Below are 19,312 nucleotides of genomic sequence, written 5' to 3'. Positions count from 1 at the left end.
AAAATTTGTTGTTAAACTGCCTACATACTGAATTTACATACTGAAATTGCTATACCACAGTGATCAACATTCAAACAAAACTATTCATTCACATCATTTAATTTCTTCATCAGAGAACTACTTGTGAAAAAAGCAGGGGCAACTTCAGTTTAAACTGCATTTCAATTTTTTTTTTTTTTTGACAATATCATATTTTTGTGTCAACAACAGGGTCATTCAAATGAGTGGGAACTTCATGATCAACAGAGAGATGGCAAATGCCATAATGGCAGAAAAATTAATGTTTATAATAAACTCTGGCAATATTTGCCAATAAAATAGCACACTTTTAAATTTACACGCAGGCTTATATAATCCTAGAGAGAGGTCTACAGAGTAGGCTGGAAATATGATGCCATCTGCACATGCAGATGGGATCATATTGATGGATCAGAAATTTTTATTATTATTAGCCCCACAGTGCAAGGAAGCCCAAAGCTGCACCAGCCAAAAAAAAAAAAAAAATTCTGAGTGTGAGTGATAGAGAGAGAGAGAGAGAGAGAAAACACCAGAGTTAGAAGTATAAGGGAATCATCAATAAAGAGAAGAATGATGATAACCAGTTCAGAACCCTGGATGTGCCAAGCCCATACTCACCAGATGTGAGCCCCTTGGTGTTAATCACCAAAGTTACCATTAAACCTCTCCAGTTGGAAGAAGAGTTTGTCTCCTCTTTTTTTTTTTTTTTTTTAGTGAGCAAATTGTGACAATTTGAATCTGATGTTGTTTATTCTATTACAAGAAAGATGGTATTCCTGGAATCTCTACTATCTTGTGTATCTTGCTAGTAAAGTTATATTTTACCAAACAAAGATAAAGGAGTAAACAGTTTTCATATCACTGTCTACAGGATTCCAAATAGTTTTGGTAACTGGATCATCAGTTTTGTTGTCTCATTCTATTTGATTTCTCAGGTATTTAATTACCTACAGGGATGTCATATGGAACTGTGGTCAGAGTGTTGTTAGTTTGATTCTGCCAAATCTGTATTTAATATGTCCAAGAAGATTAACATCTTTGCTCAAGTTGAATTATGCTGTTTGTTTTGTAGCAAAAGTATACCTCGTAAACTGGGAAAAACTGGTTACTTGATTTCTGATAGATAATGTTATTTTCAATCCTGTATTTTGGATTTTTTTCTCCTATCTGCCATTATTCACTTTTAGAATAAGCTAGTTGTGGACCAATGCAATTTATTCACACATTTCCAAGATCCACATATACATAGTTTGTTTGTTATTTGGTTTTTAGGAGCATTAGCAGCTAAGGCCATATTGCTCCGGGATATGCGGTGGTCATTCCCTGACTTTTCTGCATCCTCCGTATTTGGTGGTGACGGGCTCGAACCCCAGTCTAATCAAGAAGCATGTGCTAAGCACTGCTGCTCCTTCCCACCTGGCTACGGAGGAGCCCCATATACATAGTGGTCCCCTTACATTCTGTATGGGGGGATATCGTTTGAACCAGAGTAATGGGCTCTGCAGCTGAGTGATCAGGAGCAGGAGTGCAGTAGCACATGCTCTTTGAGTAGACCAGGGTTCAATCCCCTGATTGCTAAATATGGTCCATCTGCCAACCCATATTGAACCAGTGGAACAGATTATGATCTATTTCTGTCAAAATGAATTGTTGAGGAGGCTTCCATCCTGCAGTGGATTGATAATGGATGCAGATTTAAGGAGACAGTTGTTCTACGATAGGGATCTGGAAATGACCATATTTCTGAAAGTAATAACATCTCATCAGATTTGGTATATATGATGACATTTTACAGGAGAAGTAATCAGGTAGATATATGGGGTATCGAAAGTCAGTATGATATTGTGTGTCAAGAATAATTGTCTTCTTTTGAAGTTATGTTAGTATTAGTAGCAGTAAATGATGCAAGAAAGCTTATATAGCATCAGCAAAAAAAAAAAAAAAAAAAAAAAGAAAGAAAAGGAAATAAAAATTTGCATTTCACCCATCTCACAACCATTAGAAGTTGGCACCTAATTCTTTACACTCTCTGCACCTAGTACACATAAAGACCCCAACCTTAGCTCAATCATGTTCTGTTCTAAAAAGATCTGCAAACATTTCACAAGTTGCACATTTTTTTAGGTTGTGATGCATTGGAGAATCACCTTCTTTGGTTCTCTACTGAGCCACAGCATTGCGGCTACTTTAGCAATTAGCATTAGTAGAGGCATATGATGCAAGAAAGCAAGCTTATGCAGCATCAGACAAAAAAAAAAAAAAAAAAACACCCATTTCACCCCTCCATTTGTTCGAAATACCTGTCCAGCTGAGCCTTAAATTTATTTAGACTAACTTCTACAACAAGGGATGGAAGTCTGTTCCACCAACCAACTACCTGCTGGCTAAAGGCAAATTTCTGCACAACTATCCTACATCTGTTTTTCCCCAATTTGAATTTATGCCCTCTTAGGTGATTATTATGAGCAAGAGGAAGAATCCAATCGGCATTGAGCATACTCAAACCATTCAAGGCTTTATACACCTCTATCAGATCATCTCGCCGGTGCCTAGTCTCCAGACACTGTAATTTGCAAAACTTAAGCCTTTCTTTGTAAGAGCAACCCTTTGTTCCATTCACTAATCTTGTTGTCCTTCTCTGTACTCGTTCCAGCAGCTCTAAATCTTTCTTGAAATAAGGCCTCCACACCTGTATACAGTACTGAAGGTGTGGCCTGACCACTGCCTTAGTAGTAGTAGTAGTAGTAGTGGCACATGATGCAAGAAAGCAAGTGTAGGAGCTTATGCAGCATCAGCCAAAAAAAAAAAAAAAAAAAAAAAAAAAATCACACCATTCCCTCCAAATGCCTGTCCAGTTCCTCCTTAAATTTATTTAACCTATCAACTTCTACAACGACAGATGGAAGTTTGTTCCAGCAATTAACCACCCGCTGGCTAAAGGCAAATTTCCGCACATCTATTCTACATCCGTCCTTTCTTAATTTGAACTTATGTCCCCGTAGGTTGGTAATCTGAACAAGTGGAAGGATCCCATCAGAATTCAGCGTGCTCAACCCATTCAAGGCCTTATAGACCTCAATCAGATCACCGTGCAGGTGCCTAGTCTCCAGCCACTGCAATTTGCAGAACTTAAGCCTCTCTTGGTTAGAGAATCCCTTCATTCCCCTCACCAATCGTGTTGCTCTTCTCTGTACACGCTCAAGCAAATCTACATCCTTCCTAAAATGAGGCCTCCAGACCTGTACGCAGTACTCAAGGCGTGGCCTGACCATTGCCTTATACAGAGGGACAATCACCTCCTTTTCCCTGCTAGCAAAATTCCTATATATCATTGACAAAACCCCATGACCCGCCCTAGCAGCCTGTCTGCACTGCTCAGAAAACTTCATATCTGACTGCACAATTACTCCCAGGTCTTTTTCATTTTCTACCACCTTAAGTGTAGTACCACACAGTTGGTACGTTTCTCTGGGGTTACTTCTACCCATATGCAGTACTTTGCATTTGTCAAGGTTGAACTTCAGTTGCCACTTCTTAGCCCATCTGCCCAAATTATCTGGATCCTGTTGCAGTAGCACACTGCCATTACTGTCATTAACAACCCTGCCAACCTTTGTGTCATCTGCAAACTTCGACATTAAGCCTGATATACCTTCATCAATATCATTGATAAATACACAAAACAACAATGGACCCAACACCGAACCCTGTGGGACTCCACTAATAACATTAGTCCACGAAGAGCAGCACCCATTGAGGTGATTATTCCCTTATACAAGGGAATAATCACCTCCTTATCCCTGTAGAAAAATTCCTGTATATCATTGACAAGTTACCATGAGCTACTCTTGCGCCTGTCTGCACTGCTCAGAAAACTTCATATCTGCCTGCACAATTACCCCCAGGTCGTTTTCATTCTCTACCACTGTCAGTGTAGTACCACAGAGTTATTCTGTGGTACTACACTGATACGTTGCTCTGGTGTTACTGTTTCCCATATGTAGTACTTTACATTTGTCAATATTAAACTTCATTTGCCACCTTTCAGCCCATCTGCTCAACCTTTCCAGATCCTGTTGCAGCAGCATAATGTCAATAGTGTCCGTAACAATCCTGCCAACCTTTGTGTCATCTGTAAACTTGGACATTAAGCTTGATATATATACCATCATCAATATCTCTTATATATGAATACAGAAAACAACAATAGACCCAACATTGAACCCTGAGGGATTCCACTAATAACATTAGTCCAAGACGATCAGTCCATTGATAACCATCCTCTGTTTTCTCCACCTTTATCCATAGCAGCAATTTGCCTCCAATGCGAATCACATAGGAACCCATAACCAGAAACGTCACGGGAGAGTAGTAGCAGAGGCACAAGAAGCAGAAATGACACAAGACAGTAAATAGTGGCAAACATTTATTTGACATAATATTAACAATGGAGTACGAGATGGATGCATTTCATGATGTTACAACAGATGCTCGAATGTTCCACCATGAGGTAGGCGCCTCCGTAGCCAGGTGGGAAGGAGCAGCAGTGCATAGCACACGCTTCTTGATTAGACCGGGGTTCGAGCCCATCACTACCAAATACGGAGGATGCGGAAAGGTCAGGGAATGACCACCGCATATCCCGGAGCAAAATGGCCTTAGTTGCTAATGTTCCTAAAAACCAAATAACTAACTAACCACCATGAGGTGTGATGTATGCATTTCATTGACGCAGAATGGATTGGCAGACACAGTTGGTTGGTTGGTTAGTTGGTTGGTTCGTTCGTTGTTGGGTTTTATTGGCACATTAGCAACTAAGGCTATAATGCGCCAAAACCAGGTGATATATAAAAATTTAAACTTTCACTGACCTAATTACTTAGGTCACCATGTCAAGATATAAAATAACAAAGGTATAAAATGTAGAAAAGATAAATCACTAAAGAAATAACAATAACATGTCAATTTTAAATACAAGTTAAAACCTTTATTGATTTAAAATAGCTAAAAACAGCAGACACATTGTCATTGTCGGATAAAATCTGACTGAGTGTATACGGCTCAGTCAGATGATTAAAAGCGGTAAAACGGATATTGCTAAAATCTGGACAGTCAATTAAAATGTGTCTGATTGATAAAATTGTGCCACAGGACTCGCACATAGGAGGATCATCAGCCCTCAGCAAAAACGTATGAGACAAATGACTATGTCCTATGCGAGTCGGGGCAAGAACAACTTCCTCCTTACGATTCCTGCACAGACTAGACTAGACTGCCAGGGTTCAATTACAGGCTTTATTCGTAGTCTGTCTATTCCACGAATCTTGGCACTGGGAGTATATCTTCTGGTGTATTATTTGCCTGTCATCTGTATAGGGCAGCGATCATTATTGGGAATTGCTGATTTGGCTGCGGTGTCAGCCAAATCATTTCCCCTAATCCCAATGTGGCTGGGAATCCAACAGAAGTGGATATCATATTCACGTTCATGGAGAAAGTGAATCTTCTGCTGAATGCAAGAGAGAATTGGATGAGAATTATATCTCACAGTTATTGAAGACTGTAACATGCTGAGAAAGTCGGAATATAAAATGAACTGTTGGTATTGGAATTTACTAATGTAATCCAAGGCTAACTCTATAGCGTGCAGCTCTGCAGTAAATATGCTGCATTCAGAGGGAATCTGCTCCGATGTAGTGGTGTCTGTAAAGACAGCAGAAGAAGATCCCACATATGATTCCGACTTCGAACTGTCTGTGTAAGGCGCGGTCAGAATGTTCAGCTCGGTGTGCTGAATAAAGCTGCAGGTAGACAGGTGATGGAGTGTCCGACTTTCCCCAATTTCTAAGGGACAAGTCAAATGCTGGAACATGAGCATTCCAGGGTGGAAGGGGGGTTGCTTTGGTGTTTGGGCAACCTTGTCTACCTTGATATTAAGTTCTTTGAGTATCTCTTCGATACGAATACCAAAAGGACGATTGGCAGTCTTACCGGTGTTGTAGAAATTTTCCCATTGTGGCTCAAAAACGAATGGTCACGTAGGATGGTCTGGCAGGGATTTCAGTTTTAAAGCATACATTAGAGACAACTGCTTATGTCGAAGCGATAACGGTGGTTCATTTGCTTCGATGTATAAGCTCTGGACAGGAGATGTTCGATATGCTCCAATAGCGATACGGAGAGCCTGATGATGATGGACAGGATCCAGCCAACGAAGTACACTGCCTCTGGACGAATTGTATACCAGGGACCCGTAATCTAGTCTGGATTGTACAGGCGCACGGTAAATGCATAGTAGGGGCATCGATCCGCACCCCAAGAAGTAGAGGAGAGAGAGAGAGAGAGAGCACAGAATATTCAGACCTCTTGTGCATGTTGTGCGGAGTTGATGGATGTAATCCAGAAAGGTCAGCTTTTTATCAAATACGAGTCCCAAGAATTTTGTGTCCGCTGCTACTGGAATAGCATTTTATCCGAGCCTTAATTCAGGTTCAGAATGAAGATTACGCTTATGACAAAAGTGTATGCAAACGGTCTTCTCCGGAGAGAACCTGAAGCCATTAGCAAGAGCCCAGGAATTAAGGCAATCAATGGCTTTTTGCAGTTGTCTTTCAATAGCCCTCATGTTGTACGACTGACAAAATATGCTAAACATAGAGGGCACTATTTATAGTTGGAGGAAGTTGTTCTGTGATGGAATTTACTTTGATGGCGAAAAGTGTGACACTTAATACTGATCCTTGTGGTACTCCCTCCTCTTGGCTGAAGGAATGAGAGAGTGAGGATCCCACACGAACTTGGAAAGATAGATTGGCTAAAAAGTTTTTAATAAAAATGGGGAGATGCCCTCTAAGACCAAGGCTATGCAAATCTTTTAAGATACCAAATCTCCAAGTTGTGTAATACACTTTCTCCATGTCAAAGAATACAGACACCAAATGTTCATGTTTTAGGAAAGCATCCCGGATGGATGTTTCCAGTCTAATGAGATGGTCCAGAGTGGACCGGTTCCTTCAGAAGCCGCACTGGATGTTGAAGAGAAGGTAATTTGATTCTAAATACCATATTAAACGAAAATTAAACATTCTCTCCAGGATTTTGCACAGATAGCTAGTCAGAGCAATAGGACGATAATTAGTATTGACTTTTGGATCCTTTCCTGGCTTAGCAAAGGCAAGAACAATTGCCGTGCGCTAGAATCCGGAAACTGCCCTTCAACAAAGATTCTGTTATATAGAAGGAGCAGATAATCCACAGATTTTGGTGAAAGATGCTTAATCATTTCATAATGGATGCCATTTAATCCAACAGCACTTGATTTGGAAAGAATAAGAGCTCTTTTGAGTTCCTGTATAGTGAATGACCCGTTGTAGGGATAGACACTCTTAGACTTAAAATTAAGTACCTGTTTTTTGATTTTATGTTTCAGGACCAGGAACTCTGGGGAATACGAAGCTGTTGCAGAGATGTTAGAGAATTTCACCAAGAGAATTGGCTATTGCAGTTTGATCTGCAATAGTGCATCCATTATAATCTAGGATTGAAGAAGGGTGGGATGTATATTTTCCCTTCATTTTCCGGATTTTATCCCAGACCAACTTAGTACTAGTGGACTGAGTAATTGATGAAGTAAAACGGATCCACGATTCCTTTTGACTCTGACGGCGGATGTAGCGTGCTTTGGCTCATGCGCATTTAAAGGCTATAAGATTGGTCGTGGTAGGATATTGGTGGAATATCCACCACACTTTGTTTTGAGCCTTTTTTGCTGCTATGCATTGTGAATTCCACCAAGGTTTGGGAAATGGTGGAAACTGGGCAGATGTTTTTGGAACAGCATTCGCAGCTGCTTTGACAATAATTTCTGTGATGTACGTTACTGCATCATTGATAGGCTCCTGACTGACGGTACTGAGGTCGAAATTTGCCTGATGTTGGAAGGCAGTCCAGTCAGCCTGATCAATCTTCCACCGTGGTAACCTGAAAGGAAGACATGGTCTCCCACTGTGTGACAAGGTTATCACAGGGAAGTGATCACTTCCGTATGGGTTCTCCTCCATTTACAACATGAATGAAGGGAGTAAAGAAGGGGAGCAAATAGAGAGATCCATGGCAGAAAAAGTACGGGTAGGCATGTAGCAGAAGGTGTTTGTTCCAGTATTTAGAAGGGAAAGGTCATTGTCATTTAGCATACACTCTATGACTCGCCCCCTTCCATTGATGTTAGCACTACCACAGGGTGTTATGTCCATTAAAATCCCTGAGAAGTAAGAAAGGGGGAGGCAACTGCGTTACAAGATCATCAAGGTCTTCCTGGGAGATGTCAGTCCCAGTTGGCAAATAAAGAGAGCATACAGTTAATAAAAATCCCACTGTAAGGCGAATTGCAGCAGCCTCTATGCTGATTGTAACTAGCAAGGGCTGAACTGGGGTCTGGTTGCCCACAAGGATAGCCACTCCTCCACCAGCAGGACCATCTGCAATTCTATCCTTACGAAAAATTGTGATGTTATGCATGGTGGGATCATCATTTGCCTTTAGATAAGTCTCCTGCAAGCAAAAGCAAACTGGCTCGTGCTTTTGCAGGAGGGCCTTGATGTCATCAGTATTTCGCTGGAATCCACGACAATTCCATTGTAGGAATTTAGCCATTATTTTGGCTTGGTGGGTCCATCAGGCGGCTTCCGAGGTGCTGAGGGCTTACTTTTGTCAGTCTTGGATTTATCTTTTTTGGGGAAGAATGGACGCTGTCCCATGTCCATTTCTTCTTCCGCAAAGAGTTCCAAGACTGATTCATCTGGCACCTCCTTATTCTCTACATCCATTGTTTCTGGTATCACAGGTGACTCTTCTGAACTTTCTGGATTTTCTTTACCACTTGGTTTTGGTAGTGGTGGAGCACTAGGAGGTATGGATATAGGAGTGACAGATGATTGTGTTTTTTTTTGGTGGGCTTTTGTGAACTCAATAAATAGCATGCAATCGGAGTGAATGACTCTCTTGGTGGTATAGTCATCTCAGTTTGTGTCCCGATAGTGCACTTAGCAGAAACCTTCTGGGCATATGAAGGTTTCCCGCTATTTATTGGTTGGATACGTTTCTGGCCTCTTGGTAGGAGATATTCAGCTCTGTTTTCAGTTTTTGGATTTCTTTTTCATCCTTCCACAGCTGGCATGCTCTAGAGTAGGTGGAGTGCTCTCCTTGGCAATTGACACAGATCGGTTTTGGAGCTGAACATTCCTTGCTCTCATGGTCTTTAACACCACATCGGGCACAGGCAGGGTTACCACGACAAGATTTTTGTGAGTGGCCGTATTTTTGGCATCTAAAACACCGCAGTGGGTTTGGGATATAAATCCTCACTGGGCAGTTTAGATAGCCTGCCTTGATGGAACTTGGAGGTCATGGGGTGTTAAACGTGAGGATAAGAACTCGGGTGGGGACGAGATTCCCATCCTTCTGTATCGATATTCTCTTGAAAGCTGTCACTCCTTGGTCTTTTAATTCAGAGCAGATCTGTTCTTCAGAAACATGAAGAAGGTCCCACTCTGATATAAAATCTCGTGAAGAATTCAGAGTTTTGTGGGGGGGGGGTTATAGTGATAGGTATTCCCCCATGGATGTAGAGTTCAAGATTTTACAGTTTGTTTTGTGCTGGAAGCTTCAACCAAAAGGTCGCCAGAACACAGTCGTTTAACGGATTTTGGTGAACCTGCCAATCATTCTAATCCTTTTCTGGATAAAGAAGGGTGACATCTTTCCAATTGACTGCTCTCCGGTGGAATGGAGAATGAGGAAAAGCGGTGTCACTGATGGTGGTGGGGTATCCTCAGTCCTGGCTCTTTTTGCAGAGGTGTTTTCTGCGTCATCGTCTCGATTAGGTAGGGGCCTTGTTCGGGCCCCAGAAGAATTTGAATTTATAATACTCATAGGAGTAAAATAAAAATTTCCGATGCCCTAAGTACCTCACCCACCACGGAGCCCTAGGAAGGGACGCCCACTCGAACTAGCAGATACTGCGTACACGAATGGGATGCCAAGTTAGCTTAGGAGCACCATACCCACGTTTCCAATAAGCCTTGGTCCCGTCCCAGGACCAAAGGGAGGGAGACATTGGAATGTGGTTGACCCTAGCAGTAAGAACCACCTGCCGATTGATCCCAGTCGGGCTGGTCCGGGACCACCCGGCTTGTTGAAGCAGGGGCCAAAGTGGTGTATTAAGGCTGGGCCCCTCAACCACCAGGATCACCCCCCCCTTTCCAAATTCCAAGGGTCGTGGCGCATGGCTGCAGATGCCGGATTTCAAAGATGTAACCCTGAAACCAAGGTATGGGCGTTAGATCCCAGTGATGCTAATCTGGAAGCCCAGCAGCATCACTGGAAGGTCCCCTCACCACATATAGGTGCCCACGTCGAGGGGGCGGCGGCCGAACACAGCTGGAGTTTCTTTGACAGTAGCAGCAGCGCAGACGAGTCTCGCCACGCGATCCATTTCCGTCTCCACAGGCGATTCAAACACAATAGGCTTGAGGGCCCACCACAGAAAGAAATCAAGGCTCGATAAATCAGGTGAGCGTGGGGGCCAGGCAACGGGTCCACCACGGCCAATCCATCAATACCTAAAATGCCTGTTCAAATGGTCACGAACACACTTTCCATAATGGGCAGGTGCTCCATCATGTTGAAATCAAATGTTCCATCTCACATTTGCTGTAACATCAAGTAACCCTGGTAGAACTTGTTCAAGAAAGATCCGACATTTAGCGGAGTTCATGCGGGATGGTAACAGGTATGGGCTGACTAAGCAGTCACCGACAATACCTGCCCACATATTTATTGCAAAGCGATGTTGTCCGCATGGGGGTGCACACCGTGTGGTTTGTTGTGAGCCCACACATGAGCATTGTGCTAATTGAATAAGCATTCCCGAGTGAAATAAGCCTCATCCGTGAACAAAACATAGGCTGGCAAAATTCAGGTCTTGAACACTTTCATGGAGAAACCACTGCGCAAAAGCCACACGTGCAGGATGATCTTGGGGGAGCAGTAACTGAACCATTTGGAGATGAAAGGGGTGTAAGGGAATGTCATGCCAGACACGCTGTACACTGCAACGAGACATTCCTAAGGCAGAGGAGGCAACTGCACGCGTGCTGGTAGTAGGATTATTCTGGACGGCATTCAACACTTTTTCTCCCATTGCGAGAGTTCGCATCGAACATGGTCCACCCGCACTACTCCTGTTACCTCTAAATGACCCATAATCGCACAAATTTTGATGCACACGCGCAAACAAACGGTGGTCCGGTACAGGTCTGCCTGGGAAGCATTCTCCACAAATTCGTTGAGCAGCTTGTCCATTGCCCTCTGCTAATCCATACACTAGGTGCATGTCTGCCAGCTAACAGTTCGTATATCGATGCATGCTCCTTGTGTGGAGACCACCGCGCCGCCTACCGACTTATGGTGACGTTTCCGGTTATGGGTTCCTATGCGATTCACATTTCTTTAGATGTTACCTACCACACCTAAACATTTATACCAATATTTTTGAAACAGTCTGTATAATATCAAAGTTATTCCCTGCATCCAGTTCTTTTGTGACTGCATCATAGTATCCAATCAAATTAGTCAGGCAAGACTTTCCCTTAACAAAACCATGCTGTGTCCGAGCTATAACTGTAATGTTTGGGAGGCAACTAGAGGGAGTAATACTCTTGATCTGATTATCAGTATTGATTCTTCATGAATTAAGAATCTGCAGATAAAGGAACCACACAGCATGGCTTTGTTAAGGGGAAGTCTTGCCTGACCAATTTGATTGGATACTATGATGCAGTCACAAAAAATATGTATCACTAGATTTAGGAATCTATTAGCTTAGTGTAGTATTGTCAATTGATCAATTAAATTTATTGATCTTATGAATTTTCATTGTTAATCAATAAATTTGTATTTAACAGAAATCCTACCCGAGACTAGAGCAGAAATCTGTGGGCACAAAGTCATCACGCAACACAGCGGCAACCCCTAAGGCAGAAAGTGCTGTTCCCACAGGAACTAGTACTTATTGGTGACTATATTGTCAGGGAAACAGGGAACATGGTATGTAAAAAGGATAGGTGGAACAGGACCAGGGTATGTCTGCCAGTGGCAAAGGTTGATGACGGTGTAGAGTGGATATCATCTTTTAAGATATAGTTGTACACGTTGGCACTTAAGAGTAGGAGACTGGCAGAATTACTTAACAAGTAATTCTGCCAGGCAAGGCTTCCCCCTAACAAAACCATGCTGTGTGGTTCCTTTATCTGCAGATTCTTAATTCATGAAGAATCACTACTGATAATCAGATCAAGAGTATTACTCCCTCTAGTTGCCTCCCAAACATGCTGATGTAGAAAACAATCATCCAATAAATCCACCAAAGCCTTGCTAGTGTGTGAGTGACCAACCCACAAATTCCAGTCAATATCTGGGAAATTGAAATCCCCCATTATAAGACTCTCTGATTTACTGGCCCACTCTATTTCCCTGTACAGTTTCTTATTATACTCATTAGAGTCATTAGGCCTATAGCACACTCCTACTCTCAACAGTGCACTGACTCGACACTGCACTGTCGACTGGTTTCACATCCTTGGATTTTATGTGTTTCTTAACTAATAGCATAACCCCTCCTCCCTTCCTATCCTTTCTGTACACATTGTACTCCCCAAATTCCAGTTCTGCATTCCTTATATCTGTGTGACACCACGTCTCTGATATCCCAACAATATCTGCCTTTGATATTTTGAGCAATACTTCAAATTCATCAAATTTATTTACCAAACTCCTAGCATTGGTGTACACACACACACACACAAGTAGACATGCACCTGTTCCTATTCTTAAGTATCCTAACACAACCCATGTGTTTACTTGTACCGCAATAACTCCCAGCAGTCTCGGAAATACCCTGCATCTTGTTTTCCGGACTGCTGCTCATTTCAATAGAAGCAGTGCAAGAATCACTTTCAACTCTGCCAGTGGCTTCTGTTAATCTATTAGTCCTTGTATTTCCCCAAGCTAGCAGTTTTCCGACCCACCTAACACCTCGATAGCATCAGCAAATATTCTTGCACCCTTTCTATTTAAGTGTATCCCATCCCTATAAAAGCAGTCTGTCCTGTTAACAAGTACAGACCAGGCTGAAAAAAATTCTACCCCTTAAGCCTTGCACAATCTTTCCAGGGCCGAATTGATCGACAAGGGGCTCTCATCATATACTCCCTCCTATCGTGTCTGGGCAGAATTACTTGTTAAGTAATTCTGCCAGTCTCCTACTCTTAATATCATTAGTGCCAACGTGTACAACTATATCTTAAAAGATGATATCTGCTCTACACCGTCATCGACCTTTGCCACTGGCAGACATACCCTGGTCCTGTTCTACCTCTCCTTTTTACATACCATGTTCCCTGTTTCTCTGACAATATAGTCACCAATAAGTACTAGTTCCTGTGGGACCAGCACATTCTGCCTTGGGGATTGCCGCTGTGTTGCGTGATGGCTTTGTGCCCACAGATTTCTGCTCTAGTCTCGGGTAGGATTTCTGTTAAATACAAATTTATTGATCAACAATTAAAATTCATAAGATCAATAAATTTAATTGATCAATTGACAATACTACACTAAGCTAATAGATTCCTAAATGTAGTGATACATATTACATTATCTAGTTTTATGTTATACCTTACACTATCAAGTTGAATCCTTGCACAAAAAAAAGAAAAAAAAAAAAAAAACAATCAAGTTGAAGATAATACATATATTACACTATACTGTAACGATTGTTGTGCCTACGTAGCCAGGTGGGAAGGAGCAGCAGTGCATAGCACACGCTTCTTGATTAGACCGGGGTTCGAGTCCGTCACCACCAAATACGGAGGATGCGGAAAGGTCAGGGAATGACCACCGCATATTCCCGGAGCAATATGGCCTTAGCTGCTAATGCTCCTAAAAACCAAATAACAAACAAACAACAAACAGTAACGACTGCAATGTTAAATTGGTTATATCCTTTCAAAAAAGTAAAAATTTCTTAGCTAAACACAAAAACAATATATATTCCCAACAAATGATTAGAACCTTTGAGCTACTTATTTATCACAATTAAAATATAAAATAGTTCCATATCTACTGTATGAAACTATTAATTTAATGTTTACATAATTGTTTTTTCATTTTAAGCAGAACTAAGATAAGTTTTCTTTCATTGAAAATTACATGTAACAAAGCTCAACATTTTTAAAGTTAATTTTTTTTAAATTAATAAAAAATCACATTTAACAAGTATTGGAATGTATCAGTAAATGATTAAGTGCTGTTGGTGTACTTCTAACTGTATTTAAAAATAAGAAAATAAAATAAAAAACAAAGTTGGCCAACTTAGGTGCTGATTGTCTGCAATTGTTAGAAACTAGATTGCAACTGAGGATTAAGGAGGAATAAGGTTGTTGATCATATTTGCCAGCACTTACCCCATAGTCTCAGTTTCTTCATCCATAGGACTGACATCGACCAGAGGCTGATCAGAGGCTGGTGAATTTGGGCTCGGACTGCAACCTTTTCCTTTAACTTTTTCTATCATTTGGTAACTCTGTGAATTTTCTTCCTATATAGAGAATTAATCATAACTGCTTTCAGTGATTTTAATTTATACATTATTTTATGTTGTCTGAGATCTAAATGAAATGATAAAGACTGAAATGTATGAATTATTTATTTTTTTTTAACAATACCCAAAGCAAGAGAGGTATTAGAACCTATAGTAATTAGAACTGTGCATGGGTTGAAGGTTGTGAAGATGAAAAGATAGTTGTTGACATTATTCTTGAATTTATGTAGATTGTAATTTTCAGGAAATACATACGAAGGGAAGTTGTTCCAGAAAATGAAATTTGATGGAATAAATGAGGAAGAAGAAAAGTGGGTTCTGTGAGTCTGAAGCTGCACATTAAAAGGATGCCTACTTGTTGCAACACATGTTCGGATTGGTTTGGAAGAGAGAACAGGAATTATACAAGCCGATTCAAAAGAACAGTGCTCATGGAAGTATCTATAGAAAAGGCATGCAGCAGAACCAGTGGGAGAGTTTTTAGAGAAAAGTCATTGATTAATCTAACTGCCCTATTTTGAATGAAATCTGTGAGAGTTTTTTTTTTGGGAGGGGGTTCATCACCCCAGATGTGGGAACAATATTCCATGGTAGGTCAGATTTGCAATTTGTACAGAGTGAATAGCTGTTTTGAAGAAAAGTAATGCCAAGAGAGAGAAAGAAAAACAAAACACAGGTTTCTAAATGCAGAAGTAATATTTATATGATATACCAATGTTTTTAATGTGATAAAATGTTACCCCATTTATAACCTTAAAAACCGGAAAGAAATAATTCAAATTGTTCACCTTTTGTTGCCACTTTAATTTTCAATCTTTCATGGACACAAAGGTGAAATTTTTTTTTGTACTAAAATCCTTTTTTTTTTTTTTTTTGAAAATAAAACTCCTCTTCAATGCATTAGATATACTTTTTATCCTCTCTTATTTAGGAGATTCCAACATTATTTTCCTTATTATCTTTGACAGCCAGCAAGTGAAATGTCAATTGAAAACACCCTTGAATTTCAACAATCATATGCCAGACTCTCATGGTGCAAAGCCAGAGAGAAATGATTGGATATGCTGCAATATGGAGTAAAGAATGTGCACTTCAATAACCTGATACAAGAGATGTGCACTAATTTTAATTCTCCTGGTCATCACCCGTGCCTGCCGCACTGTTAGTATGCATGCCCTCCAAGTCCTGGCAGGGGTCCTGCCCCTCAACCTAGAAGTTATATGTTGCGGAATGACATACCACATGACCAAAGGATTACCCTACACTCTGGGGGAATACACCATCAACCTAGCAGGGAACAGAAGAGAAGAAAGGACCAGACTTGAGAATCATGTGCAGCAGGCCTGGCAGGAAAGGTGGTCTGATTCAACAAAAGGGGAAATTACCAGGAAGTTCCTGCCTAGATCCCCCTCTTGGTTCCACCAAGGTCTATTTACAACACCTAATATTATGAAACAATGGCATAATCAAAGGAGTGGGAGAAATATCTATTTTACCCATTGCTACTAAAAAGGTCTATTTTCTCCTGATGGGCCATGGTGCCTTCAATGCCAAGTTAACTTATTTTGGAATAACGGAAGACCCCTTTGCACATGTGGAGAGACAGAAACATAAACATGGTCCCACATTATGTACAGCTGCAATCATTATGAGGCCCTCCACTGTCGACATATGACGGAACTCACATATCTATGAGCAGGACTGGAGCATCACCTTCTAGACTCGAGGGAGGAGTTCCTGGCCTTTATGAAGTTTGCACAAGAGGTTTTTTCCTAGTTGGAGGACATATTGCTATTTATCACAACTAAAGCCAGTAACTGAATGAAACAACTCAACTTAATTGAACAGAAACATTCAAACGGAAAGATTGAGCTAATCAAACTAAGGACCTTCTGCAACAGGACCAGACATGGAACTGATGCAGTCCACTGCTCACCTCTCAAGATCCCTCTTTAGTGGAAGACACCAGTGATCACCAAGTCAGACTTGACTCTGACACATCTCCTGAACCTGACACCAGCAGCTGTGACCTCTGAGACAAACTCATCGGACATGACTATTGTTGCAGCTTGCTGCCAAGGCCATTGGCCTCCACATAACAGTGCACTCTTGCATGGTACTTTCTTCCTACTATCTGGGTGGGGGGGAAGAAGGCTAATGTCTCCTCGCCACCCCATTTTCTTCCATCTGGTGAGCATGGCGTGCCTCACTGACCATCTGGGGTCACCTTCTATATTGACCCCCACCTCTGTCTTTCTCCCCCAATCTTCAGTCTCCCCACCTTCTCTCTAACTTTGCGACCATGTCTAATGAAACCAAAATTATTCCAAACCCACACTCAAAAACTTACGTCAACCATGCAACAACCCTATTACCATTTGGCCTACCCCCTTTCAGAGTAAATTTTAGTAACTTTTTTTGTTTTTTAGGTGTTAGCCACTGAAATCATAGGAAATTAGGTGGCAGGACCTGCCAGAGCATATAGTAAATCTCTAATACTGGTGTAAATCTCTAATCTCTAATACTGGTGTTTCAATGAAAATGTCTCCTGATCTTAGTCTTTTACTTTACGTGAACCAGCAGCATTTTGTAAGAATAAGAAATGGAGAAAGTTTACTCACCCGTTGATTTGTCAAGGAGTGGATTATGAGAAATGGTGCATGATCTTGTTTGTGCATTTCTCTTCTCATCCTGTTTTTGGATGGGGGCATCATGGTCAGTTAGAGTCTCAATATATTGAGCCCATGGGCCCTAGTTGCGGAAAAGATTGGGGATCCATCTGGCTCCTTTTGGCCCTGGGTTTTGACTCTGCTACCCAGATTACCAGCTCAGCCACAGGGAAACAGGAGCAGTGGCTGATGTGACCAAGCGAAGGTTAGCAAGTGTTAGCAATTAAAGTAGAAAATATAAAGAAATGCAGCTTTCCTTTAGTGCTCTCTTCAAGAACTTTTAAACAATTAGATTTAACAGACTCTGGAAATTAAAGATAATACTATAGTCGCTTTGAAGAATCAGAGATAAGGCACAGATTTCACTCATTCACACTCGAGGCCCCCTCACAAACTGCTGAGATAAGCAACTATTATCGGTGATGAAACTCATTACATGGTTTTCTCTGAGTTTACTCAAAAGGTTTTTGACTAGTAGAAGCAACCATGATATGATTCCCCAGACTGTGACCCTCCCCCACTCAGACCAGTATGCTATATTGTGTCATATATTGATGGAGACCAACCCAAGTGACTAGCCTGTTAGCATTAGCATTAGCATAGTAGAGGAATATGATGCAAGAAAGCAAGCTTATGCAGCATCAGCCAGAAAAAAAAACAAAAAAACTTTCACTTCACCCCTCCGTACATTCGAAATACCTGTCCAGCTGCGCCTTAAATTTATTTAGGCTATCAACTTCCACAACAAGGGATGGAAGTCTGTTCCACCAACCAACTACCCGGTGGCTAAAGACAAATTTCCGGACATCTATCCTACATCTGTCTTTCCTCAATTTGAATTTATGCCCTCTCAGGTGATTATTCTGAGCAAGAGGCAGAATCCCATCAGCATTGAGCATGCTCAAACCATTCAAGGCTTTATACACCTCTATCAGATCACCTCGCTGGTGTCTAGTCTCCAGACACTGTAATTTGCAAAACTTAAGCCTTTCTTCATAAGAGCAACCCTTTGTTCCATTCATTAATCTTGTTGCCCTTCTCTGTACTCGTTCCAGCAGCTATACATCCTTCTTGAAATGAGGCCTCCAGACCTGTATACAGTACTCAAGGTGTACTGTATACAGGTCTGGAGACCTGAATATTGCCTTTTAGCATTAGCATTAGTAGAAGCATTTGATGCAAGAAAGCAAGCTTATGCAGCATCAGCCAAAAAAAATAATAATAAATTATAAATAAATAAATAAAAAATAACCACTTCCACTTCACCCCTCTGTTCGTTCAAAATACCTGTCCAGATGAGCCTTAAACTTATTTAGGCTATCAACTTCCACGACAAGGGATGGAAGTCTATTCCACCAACCAACCACCCGCTTGCTAAAGGAAAATTTCCTCACGTCTGTCCTACATCTGTCTTTTCTCAATTTGAATTTATGCCCTCTCAGGTGATTATTCTGAGCAAGAGGAAGAATCCCATCAGCATTGAGCATGCTCAAACCATTCAAGGCTTTATACACCTCTATCAGATCACCTCGCTGGTGCCTAGTCCCCAGACACTGTAATTTGCAAAACTTAAGCCTTTCTTTGTAAGAGCACCCCTTTGTTCCATTCACTAATCTTGTTGCCCTTCTCTGTACTCGTTCCAGCATCTCTACATCCTTCTTGAAATGAGGCCTCCAGACCTGTATACAGTACTCTAGGTGTGGCCTGACCATTGCCTTATACAAGGGAATAATCACCTCCCTATCCCTGCTAGAAAAATTCCTATATATCATCGACAATACACCATGAGCTACTCTTGCAGCCTGTCTGCACTGCTCAGAAAACTTCATATCTGCCTGCACAACCACCCCCAGGTCCCTTTCATTCTCTACCACTGTCAGTGTAGTACCACAGAGTTGATATATTGCTCTGGGGTTGCTGTTTACCATATGTAGCACTTTACATTTGTCAATGTTAAACTTCATTTGCC

General features: G+C 41.3%; 1 protein-coding gene across 1 annotated transcript in view; it reads right to left on the bottom strand.

Annotated features, from left to right (window-relative positions):
- The window catches only part of LOC150088255 (intermembrane lipid transfer protein VPS13A-like), a 3,009,916-nt gene that overhangs the window by 1,257,464 nt on the left and 1,733,140 nt on the right, over window positions 1-19,312 (bottom strand). The window contains exon 47 of the mRNA XM_090370087.1: window positions 14,538-14,671. Coding sequence (XP_090226213.1) covers window positions 14,538-14,671 — 134 coding nt within the window. The remainder of the gene's footprint in view (window positions 1-14,537; window positions 14,672-19,312) is intronic.

The sequence above is a fragment of the Mastigoproctus giganteus genome, chromosome 3, assembly GCF_048544385.1.
Source record: "Mastigoproctus giganteus isolate SK-2022 chromosome 3, ASM4854438v1, whole genome shotgun sequence".
NCBI lineage: Eukaryota > Metazoa > Arthropoda > Arachnida > Uropygi > Thelyphonidae > Mastigoproctus > Mastigoproctus giganteus.
Note: the sequence above shows the minus strand (reverse complement) of the source record. Positions and strands in the feature narration are given on the sequence as shown.